The following is a 22,115-nucleotide window of genomic DNA, read 5'->3' as shown; positions in this document are numbered from 1 at the left end:
AAGCAAACCCCGCTGGCGCCTCAATTTGGCTTTATGAGTTATATAGTACAAAATCGATTCGTAGTGTTATCACAGGCAAAGACAAAGGAAAATGTAAATATATTTAGATAAATACCTATATTACACAAATTATGACAACTATGTCATCTGCATATGTACAAATTCCTATTGAGCTACATGTACATATAAATCTCGGCATTTGCTAATCAATGTACATATAACACACGGTATCATGGTTTGCATTTAAACATGATATTTTAAAGTTTTTCTTTTACATCCTCATACATTCGCGCATCGTCGGTGAACTATGCTGGGCCCGACTTCCTGATACATTTCCTGAGTAATCCATTGCTGTTGAAAGGTAGACAGAGATCCTACGATTGAACCTCCGATCCAAGGCAAAAATTTTCTTTCGGGAGGGGCCACTACTTTTACCTTCATAGGTCCAGGAACCAAGGCTTGCAATTCGAGATGTAGTCTATCGGCAAATCCTGTTAAAGTTTTTAAGAACTCTTAAACAAATAATCTTAATTAAAACAACGATTTATTTTAAATGAATCACCCCATAACGTATATAATTAAAAAAAATTGCAACCATTAAAAAAAGTAATAAAAAATTGGGAGATAACTACATTGTTGCGGCTATAAAGGGTATTCATATAGTCCGAAATATCTGACGCTTTCTTTGCTTTTTTAACGATTTTGATATTTCACATGCCAAGCTGGCAGGTAAAATATCAAAATCATTAAAAAGCCGGACAATTAAAGTAACTATGTAATGGAAGCGTACCCAGACACATCGTAGTTCCTCCGGATAAGACGACATTGACGTACAGAGTACTCCTCATATCCAGGCCACACTCCAGGATACACTGGTTAATCTGCTGATGGATCCCGTCACAGTCCAGGCCTAGTCGGGCAGAAAGAGACATATGTACAAGTATGTTACTTAAGAGTTTAAAAGATTTTTCAGCTTATCTAGAACAATATACAGGCATGTTTATGAAGCTATCTGAGGACTATTAAATATCTTCGGAAACACTTGGGACATTTCTTAAGTCTGAATGCTGTACTCGAAAGTAAATATAACTTTAAAATGACCATCCATCCCTCTTTTAAACAAGAGGCCCATGGGCCACATCGCTCACCTGAGGAACAATAGGTATGATAAAATCAGCTTAATGGAGTCATAATACAAACTATCTGGACAATGTACAATAATACATGTAGATCCTGTATAAATAAAATCCATTTTCCACATTTTCCCATTATGTTTATAATCATTAGTCCCTTTTCTAACAGGTTTGATTTTATAGTCATATATTTACATTTTCCAGTGTCTTTGCCTGTGATACACTACGTATCGATTTTGTACTATAAAACCCATAATACAAGTGACGCCAAATTGAGGCGCCAGCGGGGTTTGCTTATTTATATTTAAATATTTAATTGCACAATGGCTAAATTTATATAAATATGTCATATAAGTAATAAGGAATCATTCCTTGAATATTATGAGGTGATAATTTCGGTCGGGGCGTGATCAAATCTATCATAAAGCCCTTCGGGCTTTATTGGATTTGATCACGCCCCGACCAAAATTATTACCTCATAATACTCAAAGAATGATTCCTTATTCCTTATATCATATGTTGAGTATTGCAGTTCTCAAAAAGATCCTTAACAATAGTTTATATATGGGATATAAACGTACATCAAAGTCTGAACCTTCTCGTGAGGCAAAAGAATTGTCCTGGGGCCAAAGTCTTAACAGTTATAAAGAATCATCTGGCTGATTAGTTTCTGAGAAGATTTTTAAAGATTTACCCTATATATTTCTTTGTTAAACTTTGACCCCCATTGTGGCCCCATGCTACCCCCGGGGGATCATGATTTACACAACTTTGAATCTAAACTACCTGAGGATGCTTCCACACAAGTTTCAGCTTTGCCGGCTGATTAGTTTCTGAGAAGAAGATTTTAAAAGATTGACTGTTTATTCCTATGTAAAACATCGACCTCCCATTGTGGCCCAAACCTACCACCAGGGTTATGATTTTCACAACTTTGAATCTACACTACCTGAGGATGCATCCACACAAGTGTCAGATTTCCTGGCCGATTAGTTTCTGAGAAGAAGATTTTTAAAGATTTACTTTATATATTCATATTTTAAACTTCGACCCCCCCCATTGTGGCCCCACCCTACCCCCGGGGGTCATGATTTTCACAACTTTGAATCTACACTACCTGAGGATGCTTCCACACAAGTTTCACACAGTTCTCAATTTTAGACGCGCAGACTTAAACGACACATGGCACAAAAATGTTCGGATAAATCCACTCGCCATGCTATGTAGAGGAAGGTGACATTTATATAAAAAAGACTTAAACTGTCTTTGATAACTACATGTAATTGCTGTTTATGGTTTGTTCTAAAGACGGTAAGCTTTTTTAAAAAAAAGCTAAACTTGTTAAGTTAGGATGAAACTTAATGAAGGATGAAACGTAAATTGAATTCTGGGAAGAAATTAGACAGCCGGTGGTAGAAAAATTCGTACAAGTTATAATCCTGCGCATCGACTGCCCATGGGTATCGTCCGCAGCCGTGGTCCCAAGTCCGCATATATATACATCTTCCCGGCTCTCTTAGCAAGATTAGAGAGATTGTATATATTGGCGGTGGTGGACCATGAAGTTCAGAGAGCAATCTTAGCAAAGTTACAACTTTAAGTAATAAGCAGGTGTGCAGTCGTACACTGTATGTACACCGCTACACCCGTGTCTCCTCACAGCCATAAAACATAACTGTGCAAACCAAATGTACGTACGTATGTTGTGGTTATTCACGAAACTGTACTACATCTCGTATTTTAATAGATTGTGTATTCACTTTTATCCTAAAATTAATATTCCGCTGACTGACTTTCTTAGCTTTTTAAAAAACTAACCTTATTGCTAGCGCTCTCTAGCGCTAGCAACTACATGTACGTTCGTCTTTTTTACTGGAATACGCATGCTCGACTTCATGGTAGGAGATTCTGGGAATAGGTAGCAAGGGACAGTTTCGGATAAAGTACCCGGTCAATATTTTTGTAAAATTGAGAGTTGCTGTACTTGAAGGCTAAGAGTGTTGCTATAATTCATGAAATGATTTTTAATGATTATCATAAGTTAGAGGGGTGTCTCTTGTTGAAATTGATATGCAATATGTAGGCCCCTTATGTTAGGTACATGAGAATCAGAAGTAAAATGCGAAACCTGCGACTGTTGTGTTGACTTAACACAGTGAAATTGCAAGTTACAGACGGGAGGTAAAATAACACGAAAAGTAGGTGAATGGGACATTGTACAATATACACCGGTAAGTTTCTGACATGTGAAAGTGCAACATGCACGCGGTACGGAAAGTCAACCCTCTGCAGGGAATAAGCTGGGGGAGGTCTAAAAAGCTGAAAAATCATGAAAAATTAGCAAAATATGAAAGGGTCAAAATCTCATAAAAACCAGTATGTAGAGAATTTTACAGGTTTTGACTAGTAATTTTCTTCAGAAATTGGTGATTGGCCTTATAAAGAGTGAATTAAAGGTATTTGTGCTGAATGGGAACAAAGGAAATTCTAGTTACAGAGTTCCGAAGACATGCATCCCTTGGCTACAATGAATTGTATAAAAAAAACTGTCCCCTGCCACCATACTGTACTACTGTAGATAAACTGTACCATGTGAATTTCGTTTTATCATCTACACATGATCTGAAGTTTTGTCTTTTATTGTAAATGTCAAAAAGTATCAGAAGCTTAGGTGTTATAATGGCAAGTTATTTCTAAAATAAAATTATAACAAATAGATAGCTCTATCTTCACTACCTTCAAGCTCGGAAAACAACCTCGGATATGTTTTCCGAGCTTACCGGAAAGGCCCTAGAAGATTCGATTGCTACAAAACAGTACCAATGGTTCTACTGATCTTGAAAATTTTCACCTTGAAATTGTTTCAGTAGACACAGAATGATTTAAGCACAGTGAATGAGCTATGCCATTGTGGATGTGAAGCCCTGTCTAGATTTGCAATATTTTAAATTGAGACCCCTACCCCATCCCAACACAATTCCAGTACACCACTGTGTCCTCCAATCAATAATTAAATGATTAAGAAAATTAAACCAATGGTTTAAAAATCTATTTTGTGTTTAATGATGGCAACAGCGCTAGCTCACCAATCTTTTTTAAAAAGATAAACTTGTGAATATCTAATATAAGATAAGCTTGTTTAATCTCTAACCTAGTAATGATGGTTGAAACAGAGCTTCCGGGCATTGAAACCTCTCATGTCCCAGTGTGATTTGACTTCCGTCTGGCAGTGTGTACGACTTATCTAAATCTGAGGTCGTCTCAGCAGTAATCTGATCCTTTTTATAATCCTGGCTCACAAAACATAACTTCTCCTTCATGTCCTTTACAATCATCATTTCCGCTAAAGAAAGAAGGAGCTCAAAAATACATGAAAAGTATAATAAATTAGTATTTACAGTGAATGTTGATTATTTTTTAAAATGGACTCTTCAAAAATACAATATAGAGCTTCATACCATGAGTGGTAAATGAATATCCCCTGTCGTACAGAAGTCTCTGTAGATAAAGGGTTAAATCTCTCCCTGCAAGATCTAGTCGTCTGTTCGCTGCAAGAACCGTCATTCCTGGTGGAGGATATATCATTTCTTATACTGAGAAATTATGTTCTGTAGCATTAAAAAATTCAATGTTAACGTAGTTATCTGTTGGATGAGCAAACAAAATGAAATAACCCACTTTGATTTAGTCTGCTCACCCGACGGCAGTTATTAATACCATGTTAAAAAATTAGTTCTTGATGAGAAATGTGGCCACAGCAAGATACATGTAAGTCTGTTCTACACGACCCGCTGAAGCAGACAAATGATGAAGTAAGTGTAAGAAAACCTTCAGGGTAAGCTGTAACTATAGACTTCACTTTCTTGTCTCAAAATATTTATACATATTCCGATGTCGGATGACAAATTCGAATTAAGATATAATTTGTTTGTAAGGGCCAATTATACTCGCCACCTTCATATGCCGCATGAATCATCAAAGAAAGCATTTTATTGTTTAAATACATGTATTTCAAAGTAAAATTTTAACTTAATGATATGCAGTTTGCTTCTTTTAGTATTCTGATTTTATTAAAAATTATGAGCTTTCTAGTAAAAGATGAAATCGGTACGATGTGGGATATCCAATTCATTCATTTTTTCCCAGGTTGTTATCTTTTATTTAAGCACTGAATTCTTATTTTTGGATGTCGTCGGTCCTATTTATAAATGTCTGCACCGCTTGGTGTGTTATAGGACCGACGACATCCAAAAATAAGCATGCAATGCTATTATTTATATTCACAGTATTACCTGTAAATATAGGAAATTGAACGTCGCAGATGCAATCGTCAGGGGAAATATAAACTGAGTGTAAATATTATCTTATGATCCATGTAATTAAAAGTATATTTTACACTGATTAATAAGATATTTTAAATGCCAATTTTCTGTATTTTCTTGAATAATATGTATTGGAAGCGATCGATACAAATAGATTCAACCTTGGTACCTTCGTAAATAACAAATATTTGTGTGGCTCCGTCCCCTATGTTCACTGTTACAGCACATCCCCTTCCGGATCCGTACACCGAGAGAATGCCTTGATTCTTCACATGGAAGCCGGGAACGTGGAATGTTTCCATCAATACCTGAATGGAGCATGATACATTGTTCAAATTCCAAATGGTAATACATTTAAAGGGTAAACGGAACTATATTTCATTTAAACATAACAGGTCGTGAATCGGAATATAACCTCTGTCATTTTTTCCCGATTTCCTGCTGGATTCAAAATAGTATCCGTCATAAGAACTTTCATGTCTTCAGACTTTGTCTTTAATTCAGTCTCAAAAACATAATGCAATATCGTCGCCATAGCATCCCAATCGGTGACTACACCCCTCTCTATGGGATGACGAAGGGACAGAACTTTGCTCAGTGAAACGGCTTGGTCCCCAACAAAACTCCCTGAATTTGAGGCGATGAAATGTGTCATCTGATAAAAGCAACATAAAGTTTTGTTAAGTATAAACAAACACTGTGCCGGAAAATTATGCCAGTGCCAAGGTGACATTTTTGCACCCATCTAAGCTGCATATACCGAAAAATTCAAATATGCCATATGATTAAAGAGTTTACAACCACCCTTGTTATGATTGTATCTCACCTGTCAGGTGAGATATTTAACTTTCAAAAATAAATTCCTACAGGAAAATATATTTTCCCATATGAAAAACAATATTTCTACAGGAAATTTGAAATTTCCTATCGGAATACAAAACTTCCTATAGGAATTTTAATTCCGTCAGGATTTGATAAAATCCGATAGAAGATCTTAATTTCCTATAAAACTACTGTCTGAAACAAATTCCCACAGGAAATACCATTCTCCTATAGGAGAAATAATTCATCTAGGACTTTTAGAAAATCCTATAGGACTGTCAATATTTTCTGTAGGAGATTCATTTCTCCTATTTGAATTATAATTTTTCTATGAGATATTAATTTTTAAAGGTAAATATTTCCCCTGTCACTTGAAACACACTAAAATCAAAAGTGGTGATATACTATCTAGACAATGGTCTATCATTTGGTATATAGGGACAAAACAAGTCGTGGAGGGTGGTGCTAACACCTCCTAAACCTAATATGAACTCACTCCTTCTTTGTGTCCTCCTACCACCGAGGGGAAAATGGATCGGGGGGCATCTTCTCCGGCAAATCCCGATCGACTTGACCCTGACCCGTTGTCAATGACAACCACATCCATCCAATCGTCATCGTCAGAACTCATGGCATTTCTGTAATTAACATGTTTGAATATCATATAAAATCATGAAACAAGAGTATCATTTGCTACATCAGTCAAAAGTTCGTTAATAGGTTGGTCCGGTAGTCATTATGTTATTAAAGAATAGAATAATGTACCAGAACGCATGCGTAGTACTTGATAATGCAAAATGTAATTCTTGCGTATTGAACAAAAGATCTTAAGGACGTTGTTTACTCAGGGTTTGAGTTCTCAAATCCGGATTGTTAAAAAGTTCAATTTCATGAGTAAAATTTGTTCTAAATACAAAAAGTATTTATGAAATGAATTATTATTGTCATAACAATCGATATTTTTGCTAAATTATGGAATTGGGCTCTGACAAAGTTTGACGTTTAGCAAAACAGAGGAAATTCGGACTAAATTTTTCAGATTTTGTTTTCCACTGAAATATTTTTGGTAGTACTGTAATATTTAAAGTTAAGATTTTATTTGTTAGTCAACATAATTTTACATATTTTTTGTTGGTTTTATCTTGCTTTTTCGTTTAGATAATCGTATGGAACACACTACAAAAATATTGAAAAATGCCTAAAAATGATAAAAGACACCATATCTCAAAATTTTGATCATTGACCTCATATAAATTTTATGCCAGCAGAAAAAGGTCAATATACTTAGTTTAATACTATAAATGTTTTAGCATTATCATCATTCAGTTTTTTGTTATATTGAATCAAAAATGTGTAGTAATTTGAAAACTGATAGAGGAAATTCGGACTAGAATATCTATAAAAATTGTGAATGAAAACGTTATGCTTTGTATCTATTTAATGTCACTACCATTCATAAACTGTATTTCATTTGTTAAAGAGTTAAGCAATTTGTATTATTTTCAAAATTAAGAAAATCTCAATCTTAGTGTAAAATTTTTATGGATTTTTCATAAATTTTCAAAAAATATTCAATGGCCATTAACTCAAAAAGTAGGCCATTGACCTACTTTTTTGAAAGTGTGGATTAACACTACCATGTAAGGTCTATAACACACAATAGTTGGTTTTTCATTATCATCAGTGGAATTTTTTTTTCATTCTGAGTAAACGTCATCCTTAACGCATTTTTCCATTTATTCTAGTATTTGCATATGCAACTTTGTACCATTCCAAGGACCTACAATTTGTAACTATTGTCCTAAAAGTCAATATTGTATAACTTACAATATAGCATCGTTATTTTATTGTTTTGTCACAAAGTGTAGCAATACATTCCTGACCAAATGGTTCTTGAGAAGATATTTTGAAATTTCTAAAAAAAAAATTTAATAATTCCTTATCATCTCCCCTTGAAAAAGGGTATAATTTTTATAACTTTGAATCTCCTTTGCCTTAGAGTGCTTTGTGCCAAGTTTGGTTGAAATTGGTTCTGGAGAAGATGTTGAAAATGTGAAAAGTTTACGGAGGCCGGAGACAGACAAAATGTAATAAGAAAAGCACACTTGAGCTAAAATCGAAAAACTTACAAACACTTAGACATCCGAGCGGACGGACGGGCACCTTCGAATCAGGTAAGTAAATCTTTTTGAAAATATTGTCATTACCAAATTACATTTTAAAAACGGGATAATGGTAAATATATGTCACGTGGTAATTTGCATTTGCTATGTATTTCTCACATTTTGGAACGCTTTACAAGGTAAGCACTTTTGTTTTAAAATTCTGGGTTCACAGTCAGCTAGCTACATGTATATATTAAAACAATAAAATGCTTTTTTTGATTTATGCTGGATACGAAGGTTACGACATTGAAAAAAAAAATACATACATGTATGTAAAAAAAATTCTGCAGTGATCACTACCTTCATAACCCGCACGATTAATCAAAGAAACATTTTATCTTTAATAATTACATCTTTCTTTAAACAAATCAATAAATTGATTGTTAAAAGTAAGTACAATTCACTAATAAAATTAATACTGTTAATGTACATCAGTTTATTTACATTCACATTCTTTCCTCCTATTAAAATGCATTGATAGATTTGAGTGATATTTACGCATAACACAGAAGACCCAATCACCAAATCTGGTGCGTATGAATACATTCAGTCTTCCTTCAGAGCATGACCGACTCAGTCCTCCCGACTTCAAACCGGATCACGACCTGATATTATACTTGGGCTGATTAATATTTCATGGATGTAAATATTTTTTAAAGATATAAATGAATTCAATTGATTAATTTCTTAGAATACAGAAATTAAATTTGGAATACTAAATACCAGATAAATAAAATTGTGTTATTAGAACTAAAAACGCTGTGCACTATTTTTGTCAACATAGTTCGGCTGTTCCAATGGCTCTTCCGTTAATTGTGCATTACTCATTGAATAATGTCGAGATTTTTTAAAATAAATCATATTTGCAGAAAGAGAAAAAATGTTAAAAAACGTAAATATAAGCATTGAATCATTAATTTTTGAAAGATGTGGTCTCATAACTGCAACAGTGTGTGCAAACAAATTTTCATAACGCGCTAGCGCGCATTATTCAATTTGTATGCACACACCGTTGCAGTTATGAGACCACATCTTTCAAAAAATAATGATTCAATGCTTAAATGTAAGCTAAAAGAAAACAGCCAAACCGTCTCCTTTGGGAATTTGAGTCTGACATAATCATAATTATTTCGTGCAGTCCATGATTTTTCTTAGATCGCTGTAGGAATAGATGGAATTATAGATGGAATATAGATGTAAATAAATATGACACGCAAAATTCACGAAAATGAGCTAATCATAGTTTCACGGTCGATAAACTAGGTTTAACGGTTGTAATTTATAGTTTACGGTGAGTTCATCTGATAAATATAGTTTCAAGAGTGTGAAACTATGATTAACAACTCTTAACCATAGCTGACGAGTGCAAATTATAGTTTTCCAATGTGAATTTATATTAACCGGCAAAATCTATCGTAAACGTTATTTGCAAACAGATATACCTAGATTATCATTCGTAAAATATAGTTTACAACCGTTAAATATGGTTTTGCAGATAAAAAAAATATAGTAAACGGGTTTAAATGATAATAACGAATCGTTAACTAAAGTTTACGAATCGTTAACTATAGTTTACCAACCGTAAACTATATTTAATGATGAACTATTGTTAACTATAGTTTATCGTCCGTAAACTATAGTCAATAACAGTTGATAAACCTAGTTTATAATCTGTACAATTTTATTTAACGCCGTTAATCTATATTTTACATCTGTAAATCATAGTTAATGCGATCATCCAAGTTTCATAAGTGTAAAACTATCGTTTACACTGAAAACCACCATTCGCGATTGCAAAACATGATTTATCTGATGAATATAGTTTTACGATTGTGAAACTATGATTAACAACTTTTAACTATAGTCAACGAATGTAAATTATAGTTTACATACATGTATGTAAATCTATATTTATAAGCAAAATCTATTGTTAACGTTATTTGCAGACGAATAAACTAATAGATTATCATTCGTTAACTATAGTTTACAACCGTTAAATATAGTTTTGCAGATGAAAACTATAGTTAACGAATCGTTAACTATAGTTTTGCGGTTTGTAAACTATAGTTACCAATCGATTAACCTAATTTAATCAAATGTGAAACTATGTTTAGCTCATTTTAGTGAATTTGGAGTGACATAATTATAAGAGTATGACCAGTGCAGTGTTTTCCGTTTTTGAACTGTAAATATATACCGATGAAAATCTTTACTACAAAAATCTATGTCAATGAAATGAAAAATTTTTAAGGAAAACACATTCAAATCTGAATTCAGATTAAGTCAATGAAATGTGGTGAGGTCAATGAAATGTGGTCAATACCTCACAATAGTGCTCTAGATTCTTGCTTGTTAAGGTGGCTCATTTCTGTTACGTCAACTGAATATTTGTGGCAGTGGGGTGTGATTAAATGGTTATGAGAGGAATCTCATTAGCAAAGAACTTATTCTGGCTTTGTTATACATAATAAAGACTCACAAATGATATGACGATTTATTGTTATCTTTTTCTTTATTTCTCTAAGAAAAAAACACCTTAAAAACAAATCCAGAAACGGATTCAAAATCCCCCAAAACAACAAAAAATAAGTAACAAGTTATGTATTTATTGAATGCTTAACTATCAACGAGGAACAAATTGACTTTAACAAATAAGGCCATACCTAGTAGTGGCCAGATAGCAGCATTGATAACAATTGTGAGAAAACATGGTTAACTTGGAAAGCTATTATCTCTACATGTTTTCAATCAGATTTCTCCTATATATTGAATTCATATAACGAAATATGGACCATTTAGTGCCCTCATTGTTGATCATATTTCTACTCTTTCAAATTCTAGAATATATATATATATATATATATATATATATATATATATATATATATATATATATATATATATATATATATATATATATATATATATTACATCTATTACTTTGCAAATCACAGCAGTGTTGCTCTATAGATGAGATTTTGGATGGGCTTTTTTTCTCTGACACGACATTAATATCCAATATATAGACTTTCCCCAATGGGGTTTTCTGAAAGTTAATAAATATCTGCTTCGTGTACAACAACCACTGTCGATAGGAGGACACAGAAGTATACAAACGGTGGTACAGGATTGCTGATGAATGTATTGTATTCGTAATCACTGTATAGCACAAAATTATGCGCGTACTCAAATCACTGTATAGCGAATGTGCTCGTACTCAAATCTTTTTCTTTCTGCTTTTACAAAATGCATGCATGATATAAGAAAAAAAACATTTCAAACTCCAGTCCAACTACACGAGGATCCCGAAGTTTTTGGTTCAGTTTGATATTTTGGCTTTGAAATGCATCATATGTTTATGTGTATTTTATCCCTATACATTTGCGCATCTTTGGTGAACTATTCCGGGTCCAGCTTCTTGATACATTTCCTGAGTTATCCATTGATGTTGAAAGGTATACAGAGATCCTATGATTGAACCTCCGATCCAGGACAAATATTTGCGTTCGGGGGGAGCTAGTATTTTTACCCTTGTGGATCTCGGTACCAAAGCTCGCAATTCAAGCTCCAGTCTATCGGCAAATTCTGTAAAAGTTGAGAAATATGACACCGAATTTCTATCACTTTTTATGCTTGTCTAAAGTTATGATATTTTGCTCGGCAACTGTCAATATCGGCGGCAACAATTGAATAATACGATAACCATAATAACGAATTATTCAGAATACTCCAACAGCGACACCATCACAAGTATTGCTTGACGGGAAATCAGAACGGAAAGCGGAACGGAACGGAATAAGAAACATATCTCATGTTAAGTACTTAACTTGAAAGAACAATAGGCCAATAGGCCTTAACGGTCACCCGAGTACCATAGCCCATACACAAACTTGTCGAGGAGTCTCATATACGCATTTAATTAATTATAATATTGTAATGACGACCACCTTCCTGCCTGAAATCTTTCAAAAAGGACTATGAAACCTATAATTATAGCGAAAAACTTATAAAGATCACAATGGAGTCAAATAGATCAAAAGAATTTTCCCATATTTCTTAACTTTCAAGATAGGTTATATGTGTATATGTTTTCATAGATAAACTAAAACAAGGTGGCTAGTAGACATGTTTTATTAAAACAGCCTCCCATCCCCCATCCCAAGGGGCAGACAGAAGCTCTCCCTGTGGGCATTTAAGGTTGAATAACACATCATCACAAAATGGCTGACCGCTGATCGAAACGACATTTCGTTTTATTAAAAGGATTTTATGGACTGAAACATGTAACTTACTTCACAGCCGAGTGGATAAAAAGTCGGACTTGTGATCCGTACATCCCGAGTTCGAATCCCGCAGGGGATTTTGTTGTTACTAACTGGAATAATTATTTCAGATATTCATTTTTTATCCCCACACTGCAAATTGTTCCCTTATTTGACATTTGTACAGTTTATATATCATCATATTTTTCATTATGAAGAAATTTCCTGTTAATTTGGGGGACTTTTTCCAGGTGTGTTATTCCACCTTAAACAAAAAACATAATAAAGAAATGCGATAAAGCAAAATATTTTTCTTCACTTCTGGTCCAACTTCCGAATTTCATTCTACGCGAACGTTCATATGTGAATTACCTTCGGTATTCATACCAAAATCATTTACATGTACTGTTTATCAGTGATTTTGGTTAGCCAATTAATATTTAACTATTAATATCTATTTATTTATAATAAAACTTAAAAAAAAACCTGTTTTTGTTTCAATAAATAAATATACATGCATAGTATTTTTTTATCATACAACTTCTTAATTTCATTATATTTAATGATTAATAACTCCATTATGAAGAAGCAAGGGAAGATAACTCTATTATGAGGAAGCAAGGGAAGATAACTCAATGAACTTTCACAGTATCTTAACTTTGATACACAGCTTCATTCTTTTTCTTTTCTAAATACTCATGTATGTGAATTACCAGGGTATCTCATTTCTTTCATTGAAATTCCTGAGCAGAATAAAATAACAAGACAAATATACCCCCCCCCCCTTCCAGCCATAACACTTGCCTTACATGTAGGTGGCATGAAATATTATAAAAGATGACAGCTTAATGTTTTTTTTTTTTTAAATATGCAGTCAGTTTTTATTCCTTGTCAGTAGACTTTTCTTATACATTCTCTATACATTAACACTAAATGACCATGTTTTTAGCCACACCCTGCATTAAGAATCCCAACCTTATACACTATATGAGTGTTTTGGCCCGGCCCTAGATATAGAAACCCTACCTCGGGGGACATGAAATTAAAAAAATTTGGTAGAGGACTTATAAAATCATGAACTTAGTTTTCCCTACAGGTGTGTGGGAGTAGAGAAGATAATTTTTAAACATTATATACATTAACAATATACAATGTACATCCATTTTGGCCCCGCCCTAGAGTCAACACCCATTGTCTAGAGGACATTAAATTTACAATTTTAATAGAGGACTTCCTGGTAAAGATAATTATGAAGTCAGTATTTCATAGAGATTTGTGAGAGTAGAGGAGAAGATTTTTAAACAGTATATGCATTAACACTATATGGCCATATTGCCCCCCTACAACCTGAACCCCTGACCCAGGGGCCACGAATTTCACAATTTAGGTAGAGGAGTTTGTGGACATCATAACCATGCATTCAGTTTTTATCAAATATATATGGGAGTAGAGAAGAAGATTTTGTAAGACATTTTTACTATATGGCCTAGTGGCCCCTCCATAGATCCTGAACCCCGACCCAAGGGCCATGAATTTCACAATTTTGGTAGACTGCTTTTTTGCATATTTGGCCCCGCCTGTGGCACCCTGGGGGTGGTAGAGCCATTAATATCACAATTTAGATTCTTCTTACCAAAGAGATGCTTCACACCAAAAATGGTAGTAATTGGCCTTGTAGTTTTCAAGAAGAAGTTAAAAACGTAAAATTGTTAACGCACGACGACGGACGAAGACCAATTGCAATAGGTCACCTCAGGTGACGTAAATAAAGAGTTTCTAATTGGCTGCTCTCCTTCAAGACACTTGGGGCGGACAAGAAACCCGAGATTTGAGAAGATGACATGTACGCTGTAGGTATTAAAAATTAAGGGGCCTGCAATTGTAGATCCTAAACTAGGACATCAAGTCCGATATCAAAGGGAAATAATAAATAAAGGTGCTAGGAAACTACATCATTGTTGATCCTATCAACATGATCAAACGATCAAAGTGTCTGTTAAAAAAGCCAGGTCCTGGTGAACAAGACATATTATGAAGAAAAATTTCTTGATTTTATCAGTCTTCTCAATGATGTATAATTAAGAATGACTATTTATAAATCATTACATAATTTTTTTGCAATTTAATTCTATGTACGTTTTATTTCAACTTTCATCACTTAACCAAATGAAAAACAATGCTATAGTTGAGGGAGATTCATAAGAAAAATTTTAATAAAGCAACTCTTTTAATAATTAATTATTGCTATCATAAGTCTGTAAGATATAAATAATTAAGAGAGCTGGGTGGTCGTTGCGATTTTTAAACTATTATATCAATCTCCTTCAGGAGAGCTTTGTAAAATGATTTAAATTTTTAAAGCTGAAGTATTAGGAATTAAATAATACTTCATGGCTAAAAATATTAGGTCTATAATGTTAAGATATATTTGATGGTTGATTTATTGACCAACCATCTTCCTAAATACAATGTATATCGTTTTTGTCCTATAGCTATACCCTTATTTCCGCTCTCCGTTCCGGTTTGCTTACCGTCTCTCTTTCCGTTCTACGTTACACCCCAACATGCAGTCTCTTATCAACAAAGTATAGTATTCAATGCCTCTATGAAGCAAAGATATTATATAAGAACAACTATTCAACATTAAATGATGTCAACATGCTTTGTAAGAAGTACCCGGACACATCGTAGTTCCTCCGGATAGGACGATATTAGAGTACAGCAATCTCCTCATATCCAGGCCACACTCCAGGATACACTCGTTAATCTGCTGATGGATCCCGTCACAGTCCAGGCCTAGAAACGCAGGGAAGTAATATAGCTACCAATCAAACACCTACCGCAATCAGCGCAAATAAAATGTCGGATTAATTCTTGACTTGGATACTTGGTAAATGTAACTTAATCATTACAACCACCATTAGATCATCATCATCATCATCATCATCATCATCATCATCATCACCATCGATCAAACTGCATCTATGATTGTGCGATATCATATTTAAAGGTGTCCGTTTCATGTTTAGAAAAAGAAAATCAACGGTAAATAAAAAAAAAATAACCTATTAAACATGGTTGAAACAGAGCTTCCGGGCATTGAAACCTCTCATGTCCCAGTGTGATTTGACTTCCGTCTGGCAGTGTGTACGACTTATCTAAATATGAAGTCGTCTCAGCAGTTATCTGGTCCTTTTTATAATCCTGGCTCACAAAACATAACTTTTCTTTCATGTCTTCTACAATCTTCATCTCCGCTAAAGAAAAAACAAATCGACTTATTCAATGACATCGTTTGTATATTTCTATGTACCAAAACAAATTCAAATTTGTAGAGTTTGTTAAATTTAGGGCAGCACAGAGCTTCATACCATGAGTGGTAAATGAATATCCCCTGTCGTACAGAAGTCTCTGTAGATAAAGGGTTAAATCTCTCCCTGCAAGATCTAGTCGTCTGTTTGCTGCAAGAACCGTCATTCCTGGTAGTGTATAAGATTGAATTCTTTCAATAAAAGACTTCATTGATTATATACCACAATCTGAATACCGGTATCTTTCAAGGGAAAGAAGATGGGGGGATAAGATAGCGCAAATGCCCATTCGGTTCAGTCGTGAAATACACTTTATTTTTCCCCAATTAAATCCATTCAAATATATTATAAAACAAGTTTGTAAAAGCACAATTTCTAACTATATTCAGTCTTTAAAATATTTATCAAACGATAAGGAAAAAAAATATTGCCTTAAATTTTGGTGGTATCGAACCCGTAACATTAAAACCCTCAATATATTGGGTTTGTTTATATCAGGTGCTCTATCCACTGAGCCATTGACACACCATAGTACGCTATTTAAATATTATGTGTAACTTTGTATTATTTTTTCATAACGTTCAATTGTTGGAACACAAAATGATATTTTTAATGTATAGTGGGTCATCTCTCCACATTTTTGTTTACTGAAATCGGTTTGTTTTCCATTAGACCTTATTTAGATTATGAGAAAAATATGAACACAGACCCACTCCATGAAAGAAAATGCCTTGAAGTTCTAAGAAATGATTTTGATACGTCTACGCCTGTTTGAGTCAACATATTCCAAGTATTGAACATATTTATAGGCTTCAAATCAATGATATGTTAAAAATATATTGTTTTAAATGGGTTTTTTTTTTACTATCAGATTTATTGATATTTTATTTTTTCAGTAGCTTGTCCGACCATGTATGGGCATTTTACAAGCCTTATCCACCCATCTTCTTTTTCTATTATTTCAAAACATACGATCTGACTAAAATATGTAATATTAATTTGGTCGTTTTACCAACAGAACGAAATCCACTTAATTATTGATAATACTGAATCAATAACAAAATATCTTCGGCAAAGTTCAGTGGTATCGTTAGTAGTTTACGAGTAAAATATAACCAAATCGGGAGAAAGACGATTGTTTTATCTTTCCATCTGGCGAAAAAGTCCAAGAAGATTAGTAGTTGCTGGAATTTACACGACTTTTATAGGGTGCCCAAGTAGCGTAGTGGACAAAGTACTCGCATCTCACAGATGCAACCCAGTTCAATCGACAGTGGTTGTATATGTGATAGGGTATGACAGTCGCCCGCTTGGACACGTGGGTTCTTTCCGGGTACATGTACTCCGGCTCCTCCCACATTAAAGCCCCCCCCCCCCCCCCCTCGCACTTACATCCGTGCTAACGAGAGAGATTAAAAAAAAGTTCTCCAATCCTCAGCCTCAATTTTTTTTCATCATAAAATGTTATTCATCCTTCAAACATTACAAATGAAATGAAATGAAAAAAAGTTACCGATGGTATCCATGCATTTTACGAAGTTATTGCAATTTTGGCCACGATGGATATTATGGAATAAATATACAAATTAAGATCGAATTATAAAAAAAAATCGGTTGTACCTGGGCATAGGCGGGTCGAACCCCTCTTCGCAGTGGGTAGTAGTTCTCCGTGAAACTATAAGCTAAGCAGTTCGTTGAGTCCTAGCATGTAATATTAACACTTTAAAACTAATTAAAATTTGTTTATAAGTATATGAAAGATAGATTTAATTTATGGTACGAATAATTTTTTTTTATAGTTATCGAACATTGCTGAGGATAGGGAATCGTTAATATAAATTGTTGAACTTGTTTATCAATCGCTGTAAAATAAATAGAGTTAACTTTTAAGGTGTTTACCTATATCTATACTTATAAATTAAGATATTTTACCAATTTACTCAAACATGCCTGCACCAGAGTCACTGTTTACACCTTTTGTGTTTCAACGCGAGACATATTATGTCCGTAAGCTATAATTGAATTTTCCCTGATAAGTAGTTATTGTAAAATTAATTAAAAACCTACTTTCATTTTCTATAAAATAGCTCGAAATAGTGAAATTGAGAGTAAGGCGGTGGACACGCTTTGGCGGATCCAAGTCAGTGGAAATTTGCATCAAAATATTTACTTACAATGAAATGCAATATTGATCATGAAGTTGGGACTTGTAGAGAAAGAAGATGAGTGAATAAGGCGTGTAAAATGCCCAAATGAGGAATGATTAGATACTGCAAAATTTAAATATCATTAAATCTGATGATTTTGAACAAAATAATTAAAAACAATGTTTATTTAACGTAACATCGGTTTGTAACCCTTGGATATTTTAAATACGTGTATACTTGTTGATTCAAACTAGCGTATGCATGTCAAAATCCCCAAATAGTGTCATTTTTACAACTTCAATGCCTTTTCTTTTATAGAGTGGGTCTGAGCTCCATATTTTTGTCAGAGTCTAAATGCGGTTTAATAGAATTTAAACCGATTTTAATCAACAAAAATGTGGAGAGATGACCCACTATACTTTAAAAATGTCATTTTTTAGCCCAATAATTGAACAAGTCCGTTAATTTGTGGCCAACGTCTCATAAAGCATTTAAACAACGAACTTTGTTGTGAATGAAATGGCTCAGTGGTTAGTGGCACCAGACTTTAGGTAACTTTATGGAACTTGGGTGTTTAGGATGTGGGTTCGAAATCAGCAAAACTTTAGGTTTTAATATTTTTTCTTATCGTTTTTATAAATATTTCGAACTGAATATATATAGTTAGAAATCACCCTTTTGTAAAGTTGTATTATAACATCATATATTTTTAATTGAAAAGAATGTAAACTTTGAAGTTGTATTTTACGACAAAACCAAATGGGCAGTTGCGCCATCTTCTTCCCCCATCTTCTTTATATCACGATGAAATCAAACGCATAATAGAAACTGATTTATGAGTATAAGGTAGATGTACCTTCATAAATAACAAATACTTGAATGACGCCGTCTCCTATGTTCACTGTTACAGTACTCCCCCTTCCGGATCCGTACACCGAGAGAATGCCTTGATTCTTCACATGGAAGCCAGGAACGTGGAATGTCTCCATCAATACCTTAATGGAGCATGATACAAATCACAACTGTTATTTCATGCAATAGAAAAATCAAACGTTAAAGAGACAGTACGGCGCATCTTATTAAAAAACACAGCTTGAAAAAAAATTCCGATCGGGTTCGGTATTTTAATTTGTACTACTCATAAATGTATAAACTTTCAGAAAATTACAAAGTTCTCCATTAAATAAATCTAATTATTTATTGTAAACAAAACACATGCAAGGCTCGCGAAGTTTCTCCCGGACATGTTTTTTGATAGAAATATGTCTTTTCTACTTACTATTTACTTCTCCCAGGTAATAATTGTTCAAAGTTTTTAAAATAACCACAATTATTTTTTATTTTTTTGTAAGGATGTACTTTGCGTGTGTATTATAGAGGTTGTTACAACCTAAATTCATGCCCCTTGAGGGGTTATTTGACATAAGTCGGGGGGAGATCTTGTAGTTTTCAACACGTGTCATGCAATTACTGTCAATCAAAATCCACGTGGTACAAATAATCGAATCGATATAAGATTATTTCGGTTTGTACGACCCTTAAATTTCCGGAAGCTCATAATTACATTAATGAGGTATATGAAAGGGATTTTTATATATACTTCAATCAACTGTCATAATCAACGTCATTTTTCTTATTTCCTAACCATACTATGGGTAAATCTGAAGTAATTCACGCGTGTTTTCAGCTGTACTGTCTCTTCAAATCAACTAATAATTACGTATGTTTTTTTTATCTACAAAATAGGCTTTCGTAAATAATTGGATAGTAACCTCTGTCATTTTTTCCCGATTTCCTGCTGGATTCAAAATAGTATCCGTCATAAGAACCTTCATGTCTTCTGACTTTGTCTTTAGATCAGTCTCGAAAACATGGTGCCATATCGTCTCCATGGCATCCCAATCGGTGACTACACCCCTCTCTATGGGATGACGAAGGGACAGAACTGTGCTCAGTGAAACAGCTTGGTCCCCCACAAAACTCTCAGACTTTGAGGCATTGAAATCTTTTATCTATAAACAACATTATAAATGCATTCAATAGGCACCGGGTCTTTGTTTTAAAATGTTATTGTGATACCGGCAATTGCAAATTGAACGTTAGTATGCTTTGGGTTCACGGGGTGTTTTTACACAGTTGACTATAATGCAAATATATGAATGTGAGGGAAACTACACGCTGTGGGAGTGCTTCAATATCTAAATAATAATAAGACATAAGTATAAACCAAAACATAGTCTATGGAATGCTTATACTTCATGTGCTTACGTACCCCTTCTCTGCGTCTTCCTACCACCAAGGGAAAAATGGATCGAGGGGCATCTTCTCCGGCAAATCCCGATTGACACGACCCTGACCCGTTGTCAATGACAACCACATCCATCCAATCGTCGTCGTCAGAACTCATGGCTATAGTTAACAGGTTTTTAAAGCAATTGATCATAGAAAAATCATGTTTACAAAACGTTCAGTTGCTTTGCGAATTCTTATAAGACGGATCGGAATCAGATCGACAAACCGGAAGATAACTTTATATATTAATAGTATCCTATGCCCGCCGTAGTGTAAAGATTGACTTCCTATTGCCAATTCTAAGTATAGGGCATTTTGTTTTCTCTTTATTTTTCTCATCGTTTATTCTACAAGAACAAACATTTAAATCCTTTTGGGTAGATGCTTACCGGGTGGTTTGGACGAGGGTGAAACATAGACCTAACATGCACGGTCACAGTCGTTACGGTCAACCATAAACTCTATTTGTCACAAACTTATAAAAGTAATATAGTATATCTGTAACTTCTTTCACAACAATGAAACTCTAAGAGGAATACACATTTATTACGAATTTAGATAAATCATTTACCTTTAAATTGTGCTGTTGAATCCCTATGCTTTGAACTGCTCAGTAAGGAGACCATTTCGTGTAAAGCGAAATATTTTTTTCTTCGGACTGTCGTATAACGTTCAAGTACGAATGATACATTTATTGTTTTTTTAAAGCCAATTTTTTTCTTTAATAGCTTATTACATTCGTATACACATGCAACATTTATTGTTTTTAAAGATGAGCTGTAATTGTTTCTGGTATATATAATTTGTAATGCTTGTTGGCACACAAATAGGTCATAGGTCGATTGCACGTTCACTGGAAAAAATGTTATTTACTATCAGTATGTTTGCATAATTTTTATTATTTCAATGAGCGGGCAAGTAGCATCATTTTTTCCGCAGTAAATATTTTCATTAAATTTACATATACCGTAATGTCGCGTGTATAACACGCACTTTTTTCAGCCGAAATTTGATCAAAAGTGCGTGTTGTACATGGGACTAAAATTTTACCCCATATTGAAATACTTAAATATCCACTCTCAACACAATTTCTTGCATCAAACAAGTTTAAATATCGCCAGTGTATTATGTATGCACCTGTCTTGTGTCGGACTTCACAGGGTGTTTTCAAGTGCATGAAGATTTATTTAGCGATTATTCTGTCAGTGATTTTATTAAACTTGATTACTTCGTGTCCAGTTATGCAGTTAAACGTTATTGCTTTACATAGACACTGTGGCGTAACCAAACAAGAGTTATGCCCATTTTTTGTCTTTGTTCTACGAGTTATCTAATGTTTTTGTAATTTGGAACTCTTCAATGTTTTCGTTGATCCAACGTTTTACCCTGCTGATATACACGAGGTGCTCCACCTTCGTTTCCTTGATTTATGCTATCCTAGCCTGCTCAAAATGTTGGATTGATTATATAAAATCATAGTTATGAATATCTCTGTTTCTTAGATTGCTTTTTATGTGTAAATCAACTATTTTTAATCGAACACGGTTTAATACTTTAATCGATACTTTGGCGGCCATATTTAAATATGCTATTTCTGTATATTTAATTAGTATCAACAGATTCTGGTATATTAATAGATCTTGAATTTATTAAGTTTTCCG

The 22,115-nt window shown here is 33.9% G+C and overlaps 1 protein-coding gene across 4 annotated transcripts; it reads right to left on the bottom strand.

Annotated features, from left to right (window-relative positions):
- Positions 1-98: 98 nt before the first annotated feature.
- LOC117692766 (actin-6) lies at positions 99-21,111 on the bottom strand. 4 transcript variants are annotated; one of them, XM_066079076.1, is made up of 8 exons: positions 21,026-21,089; positions 6,774-6,915; positions 5,871-6,110; positions 5,625-5,763; positions 4,592-4,699; positions 4,285-4,476; positions 791-910; positions 99-491 (listed from the first exon to the last, which is right to left on the bottom strand). In XM_066079076.1, exons 2-8 carry the CDS (start codon positions 6,906-6,908, stop codon positions 280-282), a joined length of 1,146 nt encoding a protein of 381 aa, XP_065935148.1. In that variant the 5' UTR covers positions 6,909-6,915; positions 21,026-21,089; the 3' UTR covers positions 99-279. The 4 variants fall into 4 exon arrangements, with proteins under 4 accessions (XP_065935148.1, XP_065935149.1, XP_065935150.1 ...); XM_066079077.1 differs by lacking the exon at positions 21,026-21,089 and adding an exon at positions 8,941-9,041; XM_066079075.1 differs by lacking the exons at positions 99-491; positions 791-910; positions 4,285-4,476; ... (2 more) ...; positions 5,871-6,110; positions 6,774-6,915 and adding exons at positions 11,339-12,027; positions 15,381-15,500; positions 15,770-15,961; ... (2 more) ...; positions 19,935-20,174; positions 20,435-20,571 and having other exon boundaries at positions 21,026-21,111.
- Between the last annotated feature and the right edge of the window lie 1,004 nt (positions 21,112-22,115).

This window comes from Magallana gigas, chromosome 3 (assembly GCF_963853765.1).
Source record: "Magallana gigas chromosome 3, xbMagGiga1.1, whole genome shotgun sequence".
In the NCBI taxonomy this organism is placed as follows: Eukaryota; Metazoa; Mollusca; class Bivalvia; order Ostreida; family Ostreidae; genus Magallana; species Magallana gigas.
Note: the sequence above shows the minus strand (reverse complement) of the source record. Positions and strands in the feature narration are given on the sequence as shown.

Excerpts from the sequence above, each read along its gene's own strand:
- LOC117692766 (XM_066079075.1), bottom strand. The coding sequence starts at position 21,080 with ATGGTCTCCTTACTGAGCAGTTCAAAGCATAGGGATTCAACAGCACAA. Across the intron at positions 19,158-19,934 it reads ATCGGGAAAAAATGACAGAG|GTATTGATGGAGACATTCCA; the intron begins GTTACTATCCAA and ends TGCTCCATTAAG. Across the intron at positions 12,028-15,380 it reads AGGAACTACGATGTGTCCGG|AATTTGCCGATAGACTGGAG; the intron begins GTACTTCTTACA and ends CAACTTTTACAG.